Consider the following 16,420-nt stretch of genomic DNA (forward strand, 5'->3'; position numbering starts at 1 on the left):
GAACAAATTCTATATAACTTGTAAAAAACAGGTAATTTTCACATTCCAGAGCTTATCGGAAAACATGAAAAGCTTGAAACCAAAATCAAGTGAGGACAACATGACAGAAGAAAACTATACACCTCAATCTTACATTAATTCAGAAGTGCTAACTAAAATATCTAATTTCATCCAATACTACAATAAAAGAGCCATGTAAGGCTTAGCTCAGGAATAAAAAGTTTATTTAAAAATTAATTTACTACATTAACAGACATAAGGGAGAAATAATAGAAATCAGTAATTCTAAAAAGCCATTTGAAAACATTCAACTGCCATTCCTGAACAAAACAAATATTCAAGTAGAAATGAAAAGAAATTATCTTGGCATGATTAAAAAAAAAAACCAACTATTAGTAGCCTAATGCAAATATGATAATTATAAAAATTTGGGAGCATTCCCATTGAAGTGAGGAAAAGCCTAGATGTTTGTTATTTCTAGTACTCGTTAATGAGCTGTAGATTTTATCCAATGCTTTGAGACAACAAAGAACAAAATCATTTAAGAGATGAAATTTGCATCACACATCAACAAGGAAAAGACAGGATGCTTAGATGGTGCTGGAAAAACTAGGTTGCTATGTGGAGAGAAATAAAATTGGATCCCTATTTCTCACCGTATTGAAAAAAAGGGATTCAATGGTACATTTAAAAATTGTTAAGATGGTAAATTTTGTATTATGTCTAGTTTACCACAGTTCATAAATACAACTCCTCAATAACTAGAGGCCCATGGCCAGGGCTGACCAGAAAAACTTTAATGTCAAAGATCCTTTTTTGTGATTCATTTAGGAATACTCATACTGCATACACTACGTCTTGATTTCACACTCAAAGATGGCCACCATGATTAAAAAAGGGTGAGTTCAGACGATTAAAAGCTCAATGTGAAAGGCAAAAGTCTAAGGAAGATAATGTAGGAGGCTACTTTTTGACAGAGATGGGGAAGAGTTTCTTAAAACTACAAAATCAAATTCAGAAGCAAAAAACTTATTTAATAACTTCAGAATTAAATTTTTGATTAATAAGGCATATCATGAACAAAGCTGACAGACAACAGAATGGAAGAAGATATTCAGTGTCTAAATCAGGAAAGAGCCTAAAATCTAGAATATTAACAATGCCTGCCAATCAACAATAGGAAGAGCTAGCTCAATAGAAAAATAAACTAAAAATATGAACAGGCAACTCACAAAAGTAGAAACTTACAGAATAACAACATGTATATGAAGAGACAGCCAGATACATGCATATTAAAGCAATGACGCTGGGCATGGTGGCTCATGCCTATAATCCCAGCACTTTGGGAGGCCAAGGCAGGAGGATCACTTGCGCTCAGGAGTTCAAGACCAGCCTGGGCAACATAGCAATACCTCATCTCTGCTAAAAATTTTAAAAATCAGCCAGACATGGTGAGCAAGTCTGTAGTCCCAGCTACCCAAGAGACTGAGGCAGGAGGATTCCTGGAGCGTGAGAGATTGAAGCTACAGTGAGCTATGATCACAGCACTGCACTCCAGCCTGGACAACAGAGCAAGGCCCTGTTACCAAAAAAAAAAAAAAAAATTTCTTTACTTTATACCCAAATAGACTGGCAAAAATTAATTAAAATTAAAAATGTCAAATGTTAGTGGGAATATAGGACTATGAGAACCCTCACAACCTAATGATGGGAGTATAAACTGGTATAGCTATTCTGGAGAACAATTTTTGAAATATTTAGACAAATTAAGTCCATTATCCCTTTCCATAACCCTGTAATTCTACTCTTGAGTCCACTATTCAAAGTAATTCTCACTCTGGCCCATAAATAAACATATACAAGAATGCCCATCCTATGGTAGCAGAGGGGAACAGGAGGTAATCTCAGTGCCTATCACGGAGGGAAAATAGGGGTAGATAAAACTTGGTGATAAAAGTATATGAAATACCATGCAGTCATTAGAAAGAAGGAAATCAATTATCAATTAGGAATATATCTTAAACAGTGACCAGGAGAAAATTAAAAAAAAAAAATCTTAGGCACAATAATTTTTCTAAGTTAAAAATACACACCAAAATATGCTCAGAAAAACACACATTTAAAAACATACACAGAGCACCCATGTCCTCCACCCTTCCCCTCTGTGCTGATGCTGCCCGGCTCATATCAGCCTCTAGCCTGCTTTCAATTAGTTGCGGAGTTCCAATGAAGAAATATTTGAGGTTAATGTGGAAACTACCAAACAATCTGTACTATCAAGATCATGTTGGAAGACGTGGGAATGAATGATTGAAGGAGATGATGACCCAGTTCCTCTACCAAATGTTAATGAAGCAATATTTTAAAAGGTCATTCAGTGGTGCACCCACCATAAAGATGACCCTCCCCCTCCTCCTGAGAATACTGAGAAGAAAAGTGAACAGATAAAAATCCTGTTTGGGATCAAGAATTCCTGAAAATTCACCAAGGAACTCTCTTTGAACTTACTCTAGCTGCAAGCTACTATCAAAGGTTTGTTACATGCAAGACTGCTGCCAATAAGATCAAGGAGAAAACACCTGTGGACATTCCCAAGACTTTCAATATCAAAACAACTTTACTGAAGGGGAGGAAGCCCACGTACACAGAACTAATGGTGTGAAGAAACGCGAAATGTGCCTGACACTGTAAAGATTGTTCCAAATACTAGTTGCACTGCTCTAGAGTTTATAATTATTAATACAAAAAAAAATAGACAAATATAACAGCAAATCGACTGCATTAGCAGAATACTGTCATTGTACGTATAGTTTGAGTACAGATTCCAAACCTAATGCTGAGTTTCTTCTAGTGTGATTAAAAGTTTTTTTTTTTGTTTTTTTTTTTGCTCTGAATAAAACAGAACTGCGGATTCCCTATAGAAACTAACGTTTTGGTATTTCCCTCCTTTTGTAAAGCAATTTCTGCCTAGTTTGTAATCCAGTTAACTTTAGTGGCCTTTTAAAAGTTAGCATTGCAAATAAAACTTGCAAAAAGTTTTCTGGAAAAAAAAAAAAAAAAAGACACACACACACAAAATAATTGTTCCTTTGGGGAAGGGGAGGGCAAGAAACCCCTGAAACTTCCTCCCACAAACAGCTTGTTTCAAATCAAACATGAGTAATGAAGAAATAAGCAAAAGCAACATAGGAGCTGTACAATATAGTGAGGACAGAGAGGGGGGAAGGGAAGGCTGAAACTAGCATATACTTAAATCTCAGAGACTAGACGATCCTGCTCTCCCACACAAAACTGCCTGGCTCTGGCCCAATCACTTCACAGTAGAGCCCATCAGTGCATCCCTGCACAGAGTTGAGTTTCTAATCAGCATTTTAATGATCCACCCTCAAAAACAACAAGGCAACTAAGGTTCAGCAGAATTTTTTTTTAAGAGACAGGGGTTCACTCCATCAGCCTGACTGGAGTGCAGTAGTGTGATCAATGCTCACCGTAACCTCAAAGTTCTATGCTCAAGCAATCCTCTTACCTCAGCCTGTTGAGTAGCTGGGATTACAGTTGCACATCGCCATGCCCAGCTAATTTAAAAAAATTTTTTGTACAAACAGTGTCTCACTTTGTTTCCCAGGCTGGTCCTGAACTCCTGGCTTCAGGCACTTCTCCACCTCAGCCTCCCAAAGCAAAGGGATTACAGGCATAAGCCACTACAGTTCCTATTGACATTTTAAAGCCAAGTAATGTGAAATTGTTTTCACTTAATTTTGGAAATAATCAGATAATACCAGTTGTTTAGAAGGGTTTCCATGACTATTAAATAAAAGCAAGATATAACAGGATTCCATTTCTATAAAATACAGAATGAAAACAAGCAGGTCTAAGTACAATTTTAAGAGCATGAAAAGGGTATGGAACGTAAGCATGGGTAAGCAAACGAAAAGCAAGACAGGTATTTATAATAAAAGGAATATATGTATTAATATATTATGCCAGTGGTATACGATCACGTATGTGGAGAATATACACAGGAATCTAAAAAATCAGACTCAATAGACATCAAATGGTGGCTAAATTTAGGGGCTAAGATTTCAGATTTTATTTATCCCTTTTTACTTTTTTTAAAACAATAAGCATATTTAGGTTTTGACTCGGCATACATTCACTGGCCTGGTTTACATTTCTCTAATAAGAAAATTTTCATTAAAAAATAAAAAAATTATGAAGAACTACAAAAAGTACTTGTTATCTAGAAGAAGGTAAGCAGGCAATCAATATTTTTCATTAGTGATTTTCATTAGTGATTTCATTTCATTAGCCTAAACATTCATAGGTCTAATGCTAAAAAAAACTTAGCTTTTAGTTGGTGGTTATTTCAGTCTAGTTTATTGAAAATTCCAATATAAAACAGTGTTATGCTTTAATATACTATAGATCTAAGCTTTCACTCCTTTACAAATAATGGCTTCTGTTTGTACCTCAAAAAACCAGGGTTCTCCTAGCGATCTATGCAAATAGACAGGTTAAGAGGCATCGATTACGTTTACCCATTTGTCTTTCTGGAATACTCTAAGTACACACAGAGTTTATATGGTAGAAGCAAAATTAGCCCTTTGCTGGGGTTTTTCAGCAGGCAGGATTCCAAGAACTTCTGAGAATCTGAGTATTTCTGTATTAAACCACTGTGTTTAAATGTTTATAAAAGATAAATACGTTTTGAAAATAGCAAAAGCATCTCTTTTAAACTTAACTTTTGTCAAGATATTTACCCTGAACTTAAGAAAGATCCTCATGAGAGTTAGATTTGCTTTAACCTGATAAACTAACTCTCAAAGTATCCTCACATTTTGAAAACTACCTCACCACGGGTGTTTTCCAACATAGGCCAGGTTTCAGTGAACATGCAGCTCCCTTGACCATAAAATGTTTTACCTCATCTGCTAATTTTTGATAAGAGAAATGATAAAACTACTACCTGATGCCACCATGCCCTCTTCTTTTTATGCTAGTCAGCCTTAAAAATAGTAGTAACTCAATTTAGAGACTCATAGTAAAGTCAGAGTTACTCGAATTCACCGAAAGTAGATGGTGGTTGCCAGGATTAGGGGAGAGGAGGAAATGGGGAGTTATTTTTCATTGGGTACGGAGTTCCAGTTTGGGAAGACAAGAAAGTTCTGGGGGTGGATGGTGGATGATGGTTACAGAGTGATGTGACTGTACAGAATGCTGCTGAACTGTACACATTAAAATGGTAAATCTTACGTTATGTATACTTCACCATAGTTTTTTAAATGTTTTTGTCTTGTTTTGTTTTTAGAGACAGGGTCTCACTCCATTGCCCAGGGAAGAGTGCAGTGGTATGATCATAGTTCACTATAGCCTTGAACTCCTGGGCTCAAGCAATCCTCAACCTGCCAAGTAGTTAGGACTACAGGCACAGGCCACCATGACCAGCTATTTTTTAAATTTTTTTTTTTTTTTTTTTTTGGAGACAGAGTCTCACTGTATCACAAGGCTGGAGTACAGTGGCACAATCTCGATTCACTGAAACCTCCGCCTCCTGGGTTCAAGCGATTCTCCTGCCTCAGTCTCCCAAGAAGCTGGGACTACAGGCATGCAGCACCACACCCAGCTAATTTTTGTATTTTTAGTAAAGACAGGGTTTCACCATGTTGGCCAGGATGGTCTTGATCTCTTGACCTGATCCACCTGCCTCAGCCTCCCAAAGTTTTGGGATTACAGGCGTGAGCCCACCAGGCCCGGCCTGAATTTTTTGTAGACATAGACTCCAACTATGTTGCCCAAGCTGGTCTCAAATGATCTCAGATGATCATTTGATCTCCAGGTCTCAAATGGTCTTCCTACTTGAGCTTCCCAAAGTGCTGGGATTACGGGCATGAGCCACTGAGCCTGGTCAAAATTATTTTAACGCAGTAACAATTGCATTTCATCCTGCTTTGGACTTCAACAATGTGAAAAACTACTGCTGTGAGCTCAATTTCCCAGCCTAGTCCTACCACTTCCACCCATCTTCTCATCTACATCCACTCTGTAAAACAGAGTTGGACAATCCGAGGGGAAAAATGATGGTGGGAGGGGCAACCAAAGTGAAAAGTTCACAGTGAGGTTGGGAGGAGGGTGCATCAGGAAGGATATGGGTTCCTTTACCTTGACACTTGTTTCTATTGTTCTCCTAAGACCTTTCCCAAATTAGTTTTCTGATCCCAAAGAAACTCACAATATCCTGATGGTATGGCAGATTTGGCTTAAACAATTATTATTGTGACAGGTCATCACCATTGTAACCTGCTTCAACAACCTTATAGTCCTATATTCTACTCCCTTATGTCAGGAACCCTGATGATGATGATGCCCTAGCAGCCTGGAAGCTGAATGTGCAACTTCCAAGTTGGGCAAACGTTTTATAGTAACCCATTAAATCAAATAATACGGTCTATACTTTCCCCTCTCTCAATTCCTCTAACTAGAAGTACCCCCATTCCACAATATCCAAGTCAGAAGGAACTTTCACTAAATTTGTTAAAACACCCTCTACAAGATGTCTACTAGTCTGCTGCTCTTCATTCACTAGATGAAACCTTTAAACTAAAAAGGGTTTTACCGTTTTCCAAACATAACACATACCTGATGATGAAGTTGGAGTCCTGTTAAAATTGTCTCCATTTTCTCCAGAAGAATACCTATCCTGTAAGAAGGAAGAAAGAAAACACTAGTTTCCTACTTTGAATACAAATGTGTCATTTATTTCACAAATACTAGAAAATTGTAACAATTGGGCTTTATTCAGAACAAAATAATGACATACTGTAAGGTTTTCTAAATCACTGGATGTTTCTTTACTAATTATTCCAAGACATCTTCACTTTAACATTGTATATATAGTACTAATATATATCACTAGAACAGTGGTCAGAAAACTATAGCCACAGGCCAAATCTGGTGGGCCACCTGATTCTGTAAACAGTATTGGAGCACTGCAACAGCAAAGTTGTGACAGACAAGTAAGGCCTATAAAGTCTAAATTATTTACTATCTGGCCCTTTATAGAAAGGGTTTGCTGACTCCTGACTTAAAACAAAAGTTTAGTCATTTAAGTCACCCATATTCCTGAAAAGTACAATCAGGATGGGTGTGGTGGCTCTCGCATGTAATCCCAGCACTGTGGCAGGCTGAGGCAGGAGGATCACTTGAGCCCAGGAGTTCAAGACCAGCCTGGGCAACATGGCGAAACCGTAGCTCTACTAAAAATACAAAAAGTTAGCCAGGTGTGGTGGCATGAGCCTGTAGTCCCAGCTACTCAGGAGGCTGAGGTGGGAGGTTCACTTGTGCCTGTGAGGCAGAGGTTGAAGTGAGCCAAGATCACACCACTCACTCCAGCCGGGTAACAGAATAAGACCCTGTCTCAAAAAATAAAAATAGAAAAGAAAATATAATAAAATATCATTATAAAATCTGACAAAGTAATACATGAATAAACCAACACTGGTCAATATACACTACTGTGTGCTGAGTTCCATATATTACAGTATATTCATCAATACTATAGAGTATTAGTGATTTAACACTAATCTTTGTTCTAGAAAAGTACCACAGAAATTTTTAAAACCTCGACTGCATTTATAGTGAAACCAATTAATGGTACTCTCATGTTTTAAAAAGGAATTCACTGGCGGGGCTCAGTGGCTCACACCTGTACTTTGGGAGGCCGAGGTGGGTGGATCACCTGAGGTCACCAGTTCAAGACCAGCCTGACCAACATGGAGAAACCCCACCTCTACTAAAAATACAAAATTAGCCCGGCATGGTGGCAGGCACCTGTAATCCCAGCTACTCAGGAGGCTGAGGCAGAAGAATCGCTTTAACCCAGGAGGCAGAGGTTGCGGTGAGCCGAGATTGTGCCACTGCACTCCAGGCTGGGCAACAAGAGCAAAACACTGTCTCACACTGTCTCAAAAAAAAAAAAACAAAAACAAAAAACAGATTCACTGTAAAGTAAATTCACTTATGGACTGAAAACAATTTATATACACAACCTGCCACTGCACTACAACTACAATGAAAAGGTATATCCTCAGCTATAGCATCAGAATATTCATGGTTAATTTTAATCAAATTTGCCATAGCGGTAGCTGAAGACTGTCTTTGCTCTCAAATACTAACTGCTCCACTTCCCTACTTTAGGCTAAAGAAAATTATTTACTATTAACACACAAGCATTACATTAGCAGTGGTCGAATTACTGCTGGATTTAGAAAATTCAACTTGTTATAAAATCAATAGCTGAATGCAGGTTAATTTTGGAAACTTCCAACATTTCTCTGGACAGCTTTAGATTAAGGACAATTTGAGTAAATTTTTTTCTCACTTCTAACTCTTAGGGTGTCCTTATCATCAATCCACACCTTTACTCCTTCTCACATAAACTTCCTTTAATTATGGCAAAAGTTCAGAATAGAGCTCCGAAATTCTTGCACATGACAATCAGAATTTAATAATTTAAGAATGAAAGGAAATCTACAGATGATCTCTTAATCAACTGACTATATTACAACAGTTAAAATGTTCCTTCAAATAAGTTCATTTAACTAAGTCCCAAACCTAGAGAGAACGCACCAAGGTAAGCATCTTTAGCTAACATCTATTTACTACAATTTCTTTCACAAAGACACTGACTTTTAAAACTACTTTAAGGCCGGGCGCGGTGGCTCAAGCCTGTATCCCAGCACTTTGGGAGGCCGAGATGGGCGGATCACGAGGTCAGGAGATCGAGACCACCCTGGCTAACACGGTGAAACCCCGCCTCAACTAAAAAATACAAAAAACTAGCTGGGCGAGGTGGTGGGCGCCTGTAGTCCCAGCTATATGGGAGGCTGAGGCAGGAGAATGGCGAAAACCTGGGAGGCGGAGCTTGCAGTGAGCTGAGATCTGGCCACTGCACTCCAGCCCGGGCGACAGAGCAAGACTCCATCTCAAAAAACAAAACAAAACAAAACAAAAAACTACTTTACAAAAGCTCAAGAGTCGTCCAAACATTTTTCTGAGTCATCATGAAGAGCACAAAGATAACAACATACTTGAAATGCCTTGGGGTTTTGGTAATTGCTACAGTAAAAAAAAAAAAAAGTTCCAGTTTATTACTACCACAGACATTAAAACAAGAACAATTATCCAATATTTTACATTCAAAATCTGAAGACTTTTTTCTTGTTTGCAACGCTCAACGTACTAGAGTGAATAGAGCCAAAAAAAAAAAAAAGACTGGTTTTACAAGTGTTATAAAACACTCTTACACTAAAGAACTGAAACACTTATTATTACTCTTCAAGCTATGGAACTTAATATCCCACATACGTCCAACTTACAAATTCCAAGATGAATTTTGAAAAAAGACATCAAAAATAATTTCCAACAGAATTTTATCATGAAAAACCTTAACCAGCTGGGTGTGGTGGCTCACACCTATAATTCCAAAACTTTGGGAGGCCAAGGCAACCAGATCACCTGAGGTCAGGAGCTCAAGACCAGGCTGTCCAAGACGGTGTAACGCCATCTCTACTAAAAATACAAAAATTAACCACACATGGTGGCGGGCGCCTGTAATCCCAGCAACTCAGGAGACTGAGGCAGGAGAATCGCTTAAATCCAAGAGGTGGAGGTTGCAGAGAGCCGAGATTTGCACCACTGCACTCCAGCCTGGGTGACAGAAAAAGTCTCTTTCTCAAAAAAAAAAAAAAAAAAAGAAAGGAAAAAAAGGAGAAAAGAGGTCACAGCAGATGAAATTAAGTTAAAGATTTTGAGATGAGATTACCCTGGATTATCGGCATGAGTCCTAATTGCCATCACAAGTGTCCTTATAACAGAGAGGTAGAGGGAGATAACACAAAAACCCACAAAGGAGGTGGCAATGTGAAGACAGAGCCAAGAGATATGCAGCCACAAGCCAAGGAATGCCTATAGCCACTAGAAGCTAGAAGCAGCAAAGATTCTGTCCTAGAACCTCCAGAGAAAGGGCAGCCCTGCTGACACCTTGATTTTTAACTTCAGGCTTCCAGAACTATAAGAATAAATTTATGTTGCTTTAAGTTACCCAGTTTGTGTTAATTTGTTATAGCAGCCACAGAAAACTAATACACTGGCCTTCTTCTTGTTAACCTAATACCCCAAGTTTGTTCCCTCCTCCTTCTCAAAGGTTCCTTGAGAACCTGTGCACATGATGTCCTGCTGGGACTCCTTTAAGTCTCAGGCTCATGAGTCACTGTCTCAGAGAAGCCTTCCCTCTCCAACTAAATCCATACTACACCAGTCTCACACACACATTTCTCTAATTTTTACAGTACTTTTCACTATAATTATTTGGTTCTCAAACATGCTTATTCTGTCTTCTCCAGTAAAATACAATGTAACAGCAAGCACCTTATGTTCACCACTATCTCTCCATCACCTACTAGAACTCAAAGATATGCTGAATGAATCATAGGTCTTGTCATTAGCTTGCCTCTTAAAATACTTAGCTGTATACCATTATTATCTCTCAAACCACCCAAATGCACCAATTCAGAAATTTCAAATGTTTAACACATAAGGGTTCTCATATGCAGCTACAAATAAAAAGGGCATTTTGATGAACACATTTTTTTCACCTATATTCTTATTTTCAATTTTGGCATATCATAATACGTTTATTTTCTAATCTCAACAATTATTACTAACCTTGCTACTGCTGCTTAATAAAATTATAACTGTGGATGGTCTAATTACTCAATTACTGTTTCCACTTTAACCACAAGAGATTTTGCCTTCTGAAATGTGCCACAAAAATGGCAAATAGATCAGACAGAAGTGATCACTATACCAGCTTACTTTCATGGTCAGTTAACAAGAAGCCTTACAGCTAGTAAGTAAGCAACGGAATTATCTAATATACTCACCATACCCATCCACTCTAACACTCACCCCAATAAGCCTGCAGGCAATGTGCAAATGCCTAACCGTTGAGATTTCTGGACTATATAACTGCCAGATTATCAAATCTTTCTTAACTTCACATCTTTCGCTATTCTATCCCCAGGTGGTACACTCACTTTAAAATCTAGAATTGAGAAGTTCTACCCAAAATTCTATCAGTTCTACTAGAACAATGACATATTATTTCAAAATTATATAAGCGTATGTCAATATTAAGTCTCTAAATAAAGTTCCTGAGAAGCACTCAGAAAAAGATCATCACAGACAAAACTGCTATAAATTTAAAAGAGAAGGCCAGCTTTTTCTTGAAAACCAAATTCAGTTAGAACAACAAATCAAAATGGTGTCTTTAAAAGAAATGGAATAAAAGACTTTAGATTTCTTCTACATAAAAATGTAATGTATTCATCTCTAGTTTCCACTTTTTTTTTTTTTTTTTTTTTTTGAGACAGAGTCTTGCTCCATTGCCTAGGCTGGAGTGCAGCTGCCCAGTCTCAGCTCACTGCAATCTCTACCTTCCGATTTCAAGCGATTCCTCTGCCTCAGCCTCCCGAGTAGCTGAGGCTACTGGCACGTGCCACCACGCCCAGCTAACTTTTTGTATTTTTAGTAGAGAAGGGGTTTTGCTGCATTGGCCCGGCTGGTCTTGAACTCCTGGCCTCAAGTGATTTGGCTGTCTCAGCCTCCCAAAGTGCTGGGATTACAGGCATAAGCCACTGCACGTGCCCATCTCTGCACTTTTTATTCAACCTAGCAAGGCAAATAAAGATCCTGATTGCACTATGTTCCTTTGAGTCAACTAAGCCCAAGAACTAATGGCACAACCAGCACAACACCAGGTGTTATGTTTGCAGACAAATGCAAAAGACATACTACAAATTCACCCAACACAAATGTATTAAGCATCATAAGGTAGACTTGTCAACATAATCAATTTAGTCTTCCCAATGTGAAGAAACTATGTTATTGAATAGCATAAAAATCCCAAAAAGGTAAATCTGAAAGATTCGACAGTCATCCTTAATTTCAGAAACCCAATGCAATAAATATGCACAACACGCTACAGTGCAGCGTGCTGCTTAAACACTTCATGAAGACAAAAATCTCAAACTAAGAAAAAGAAATGGACAGATGGCTATTAAAACCAGGGGGAATAAAGTATGTATCTGTGAATCAAACTTTGTATTATAACAAATCTATTGAGAACAAGGAAGTAAAAGAACTATAAAAAATGTCCTCTGAACAAGTAATTCCATTTTTGAAAAAAATCACCAAATTAAAACAAATAAGACGTAAACATTAATGACAATACCAGAGTGAGAAGTTAACACCACTGAAATTTCTACAGAAGTTGTAATATGGAATAGTTAGTGATGAAGTGTGAAAAAAGATGGATTCAAATGTTACTATCATATGGCTGGGTATGGTGGCCCATGCCTGTAATCCCAGCACTTTGGGAGGCCAAAGTGGGAGGATCACCTGAGGTCAGGAGTTTGAGACCAGCCTGGCCAACATAGTGAAACCCTGCGTCTACTAAAAATACCAAAAAAAAAAAAAAAAAAATTAGCTGGGTATGGTGGCACACACCTGTAGTCCCAGCTACTTGGGAGGCTGAGGCAGGAGAATCGCTTGAACCTGGGAGGCAGAAGTTGCAGCCAGCCGAGATGGCACCACTGCACTCCAGCCTGGGCAATAGAGTGAGACTCCATCTCAAAAAAAAAAAAAAAAAAAAATTAGTTATATACTATCATCAAAACTATATAAAACATGTTTCGGCCAGGCACGGTGGCTCACGTCTGTAATCCCAGCACTTTGGAAGGCTGAGGTGAGTGAATCACCTGAGATCAGGAGTTCAAGACCAGGCTGGCCAACATGGTGAAACCCCATCTCTACTAAAAATATAAAAATTAGCTGGGCATGGTGGCATGCGCCTGTAGTCCCAGCTGAGCAAGGCTGAGGCAGGAGAATGGCTTGAACCCAGAAGGCAGAGGCGGCAGTGAGCCCAGATTGCACGACTGCACTCCAGCCTGGGTGACAGAGCAAGACTCTGTACCAAAAACAAACAAAAAATGTCTGGAAAAAACAAAAGAAACTTGACTAAAAAATTTAACAGGAGTGCCTGTCTATTGGGCAAGATTTGTAGGTGACTTTCTCCTCTTTTCCCAAAAAAGCTGTAATATTTTTATGATGAGAAGAGAACTATAAAAAGATAACATAGTCCAGGTGCAATGGCTCGCGCCTGTAATCCCAACACTTTGAGAATTTTGCCTGAACTCAGGAGTTGGAGACCAGCCTGGGCAATATAGTGAGATTTCATCTCCACAAAAATTTTTAAAAATTAAAAAAAAAAAGGTAACATGTTATTTCTTTAAAAAAGTTCCAAGACAAGAAACATGATAAATTTATATTAGTATTTTGGGTATTTTAATATAAACGTCACATATAGATCAAATTCAACTAAGACAAAAGATTGCATATTTTATATTTTTGTCTAAAATAAGAACTTCCACTAAGGCAAAACCTGAAATCAAAGTGTCAGAACTGACATACACTCAAACTGGAAATTCTGAAGGGGGAAAGAAAAAATCAACTTGTAGAGACACCATCAAGTAAGTAACACACGCAAAAATAATCTCTTATATTATCTTTTAAAGTACCTTCTATTAATCTTTTTAAAGCCCATTTCCAAGTGAGAACTGAAGCCCAAAAAGCTTACCCCACTGTCCCCTGCTAAATTACAACGTAACTCCCCAAATGTCATTAAGAAAAAAGATCTGAAGATTCATACAAACTGACGTTACCAACTCAATCAGCCTAGTATCATTTATTCTGAGAGCCCTCCTTGCACAAAATCAATTTTCAGAATTCAAAATATCTCCCAAAACGTAATTATTGTTTTCAATTTTCCATACAAGGGTCTTTCACTGATATCAACCACATTTGTCCAAGTTTGCTTTCACCTGAAGAAGTCCTAAATCATTGAGATTTAAATTAGGTCATTAATATTGTTACATCTATTTTAGTTTTTAATTATCAAATTTTCTCAAGCTATTGTATCCTATACGAGGCGTAGCTTGCCTCTTACTCCCCATATAATAGTTAATAACAATCACATGGAGATAAACACTGGCACAGACTGTATAATTTAGAACTCTCACCACAGTGATTTTCAACTTTGATAAAATCCATAGCATTTAATAACTCAACTTTAAATGTTATTACCTTCTCAAATATGGGAACATACGAAGACATATGAGGGTTGATTTCTGCTTCCCAATCTTCATCTCCCATGGTGGCTTCAAGTTCTATTCAGGAAAAAAAAAAATGCATATTTGGACTCAATTAGATCAGAATCATAACTTTAAAAGTATAAACTCATTGTTTCACATACACTTCTTGAAACTACCCAACTAGGTGCTGATACCCCAGAAGCTTTTTCCAAAGAAGGAATTAGGTCTCTTCTTATCTAAAGGTGGCATTTATCTCCTTTTTCATCTTTAAAAACTAGTCGAACCTCTTACCTAGTCATTCTAGCAATCCCCATGTCCCCAGCGAGCCTTAGGCTTTTCCCAAAAATCTGTTCATAGAATTTATCTCCTCCCTCAAAGAGTCTCCAAACGACTTATTGAATATTAAGGGAGAGGAAAATTTTTTCAGAAACTACTTAAGATTTCTCCCTTCCAGATTAACGTCTAAGGTGGACAGGATGTTTGCTCTGGGGTGTTGGTGTGCGCGGGGGCAGGAGTACGGGAGTTGGCGGGGAGGTGGCAATTGGGTGAAGAGGGAGGCCTTGGATTTTAGTGGGAAAGGGAAGAAGGGTAGGGTCGCCCAAATCCTACCGACAAAGGACAACCAGCTTCAACTAGGAGGGTTTGTACACAAATGGTACTAGGACCATCTCTGTTCAGAGAAAACGCAGTGTAGAGGCCGGGAAGAAGGCCCCTTTGCCTCCTCTGCAGGCCTCAAGCTCAGACTTTGGGCACCCAGGGGACTCTGGAGACCCTGAGGCAAAAAGACTCCGAAGGACGGCTTCGAAACCCCGCCTACCCCATCCACTCTTTGACCAAAGGCCGGTTACTGGGGAGCCCGTACGACCGAATTCAGGCCAGTTCCCGCAGAAAGGCAGCCCACTCACCTCTCCGCTGTTTGCTCTCCCAAGTCCTCGCAGGCGCCCACGCGGCTTAAACGGTTGCACGTGCAAGACGCCCACTGCGTCAGGTGCGTGCTCCAACAACAAATGGCGTCTGTTAACGATTGGCTGGTGCCTAGCGCCACCAGCAAATCATCGCTCAGCTATCCAGTGGCGTCCCGCCTCCACTTCTAGCCTGCGCATTCCCTAAACTCTAGCGTTCGGGTACCTATGGCGACGCTCTGGCCTCCTTGCCAAATGGCCTGTTGGGCCTACGAGTACAAGGCTGGCCGAGGGCCCACTCATGTCCACGTTCTCTGGTGGGGTCCTTATTCTGGAGACGCTCTGGATTTTCCGTGTGCAAGCTCCACAAGCCAAAGATGTCCACCTGCCTTTTTCTAACAAAAAATGATAGTAAAAGGGGAAAGGGATAATGCTCCCCCTACTCGGCCTCTTCGGTGCTCTCTCCCATTTTACCCATCGCAGTCCCTGGGCAGTTGGCCCCTCGGGTTCTGCATTTCAGAGGCTCGCTTCACATCCGGGGATTCCAGGTGCCTCAAAGTGCAGCTGAGGCCCGTGGAGGAGGTGCATTCCCTTTTCCTTCCAGTAAGGGGGGCAGGGATAAGACTCCGTCCAGCTGGTACCCCAGGAAGTTGTAAAGAAAGTTAGACTCGTCTGGGCGTGGTGGCTCATGCCTGTAATCCCAGCACTTTGGGAGGCCGAGGCGGGCAGATTACATGAGGCTACGAGTTCGAGACCAGCCTGGCCAAAATGGCGAAACCCCGTCTCTACTAAAATTACAAATATTAGCCGGGTGTGGTGGCGGGCGCCTGTAGTCCCAGGTACTCAGGAGGCTGAGGCAGGAGAATCGCTTGAACCTGGGAGGCAGAGGTTGCAATGAACAGAGATCTGCCGTTGATCTCTACCTGGGCGACAGAGTGAGACAGAAAAAAAAAAAAAGCCTGTAAGAGTTGGGGGGGTCCACCACTTTGGAAGAAAACAGGCTCTGCTCCAGAAGGAGGGAGGAAATTGTGCTAGCATAGGTCATTCATCAAGGCTTGGATTTGTGGTCCACCTGTTTACATTCCTTCCGGCATTAGCCAAAGTGGCCAAGGGTTATTCTGATACTTCATGCTGCCTTCAATCAGATTTTCTTGTTCTGTCCCCAGCCCCCAACCCCAAAGCAGGTAAAATCCCTCAGTATTTTCCCCAGCCCTTCAAAAAGCGTGACCATGGGCTGTTTTAAAAGTGTAGTTCTCAGAGGCCAGGCGCGATGGCTCACGCCTGTAATCCCAGCACTTTGGGAGGCTGAGG

At 39.7% G+C, this 16,420-nt stretch overlaps 1 protein-coding gene across 1 annotated transcript in view; it reads right to left on the reverse strand.

Annotated features, from left to right (window-relative positions):
* Positions 1 to 15,212, reverse strand: part of DDX4 (DEAD (Asp-Glu-Ala-Asp) box polypeptide 4) — a 92,236-nt gene extending 77,024 nt beyond the window's left edge. Inside the window, exons 1-3 of the mRNA XM_011996787.1 lie at positions 15,113 to 15,212; positions 14,200 to 14,282; positions 6,637 to 6,697 (exon numbers count right to left, since the gene is read on the reverse strand). Of these exons, the coding sequence (XP_011852177.1) occupies positions 6,637 to 6,697; positions 14,200 to 14,268 (130 nt within the window). The 5' untranslated portion in view covers positions 14,269 to 14,282; positions 15,113 to 15,212. The remainder of the gene's footprint in view (positions 1 to 6,636; positions 6,698 to 14,199; positions 14,283 to 15,112) is intronic.
* Positions 15,213 to 16,420: the final 1,208 nt, after the last annotated feature.

Source organism: Mandrillus leucophaeus, unplaced genomic scaffold (genome assembly GCF_000951045.1).
Source record: "Mandrillus leucophaeus isolate KB7577 unplaced genomic scaffold, Mleu.le_1.0 Scaffold523, whole genome shotgun sequence".
NCBI lineage: Eukaryota > Metazoa > Chordata > Mammalia > Primates > Cercopithecidae > Mandrillus > Mandrillus leucophaeus.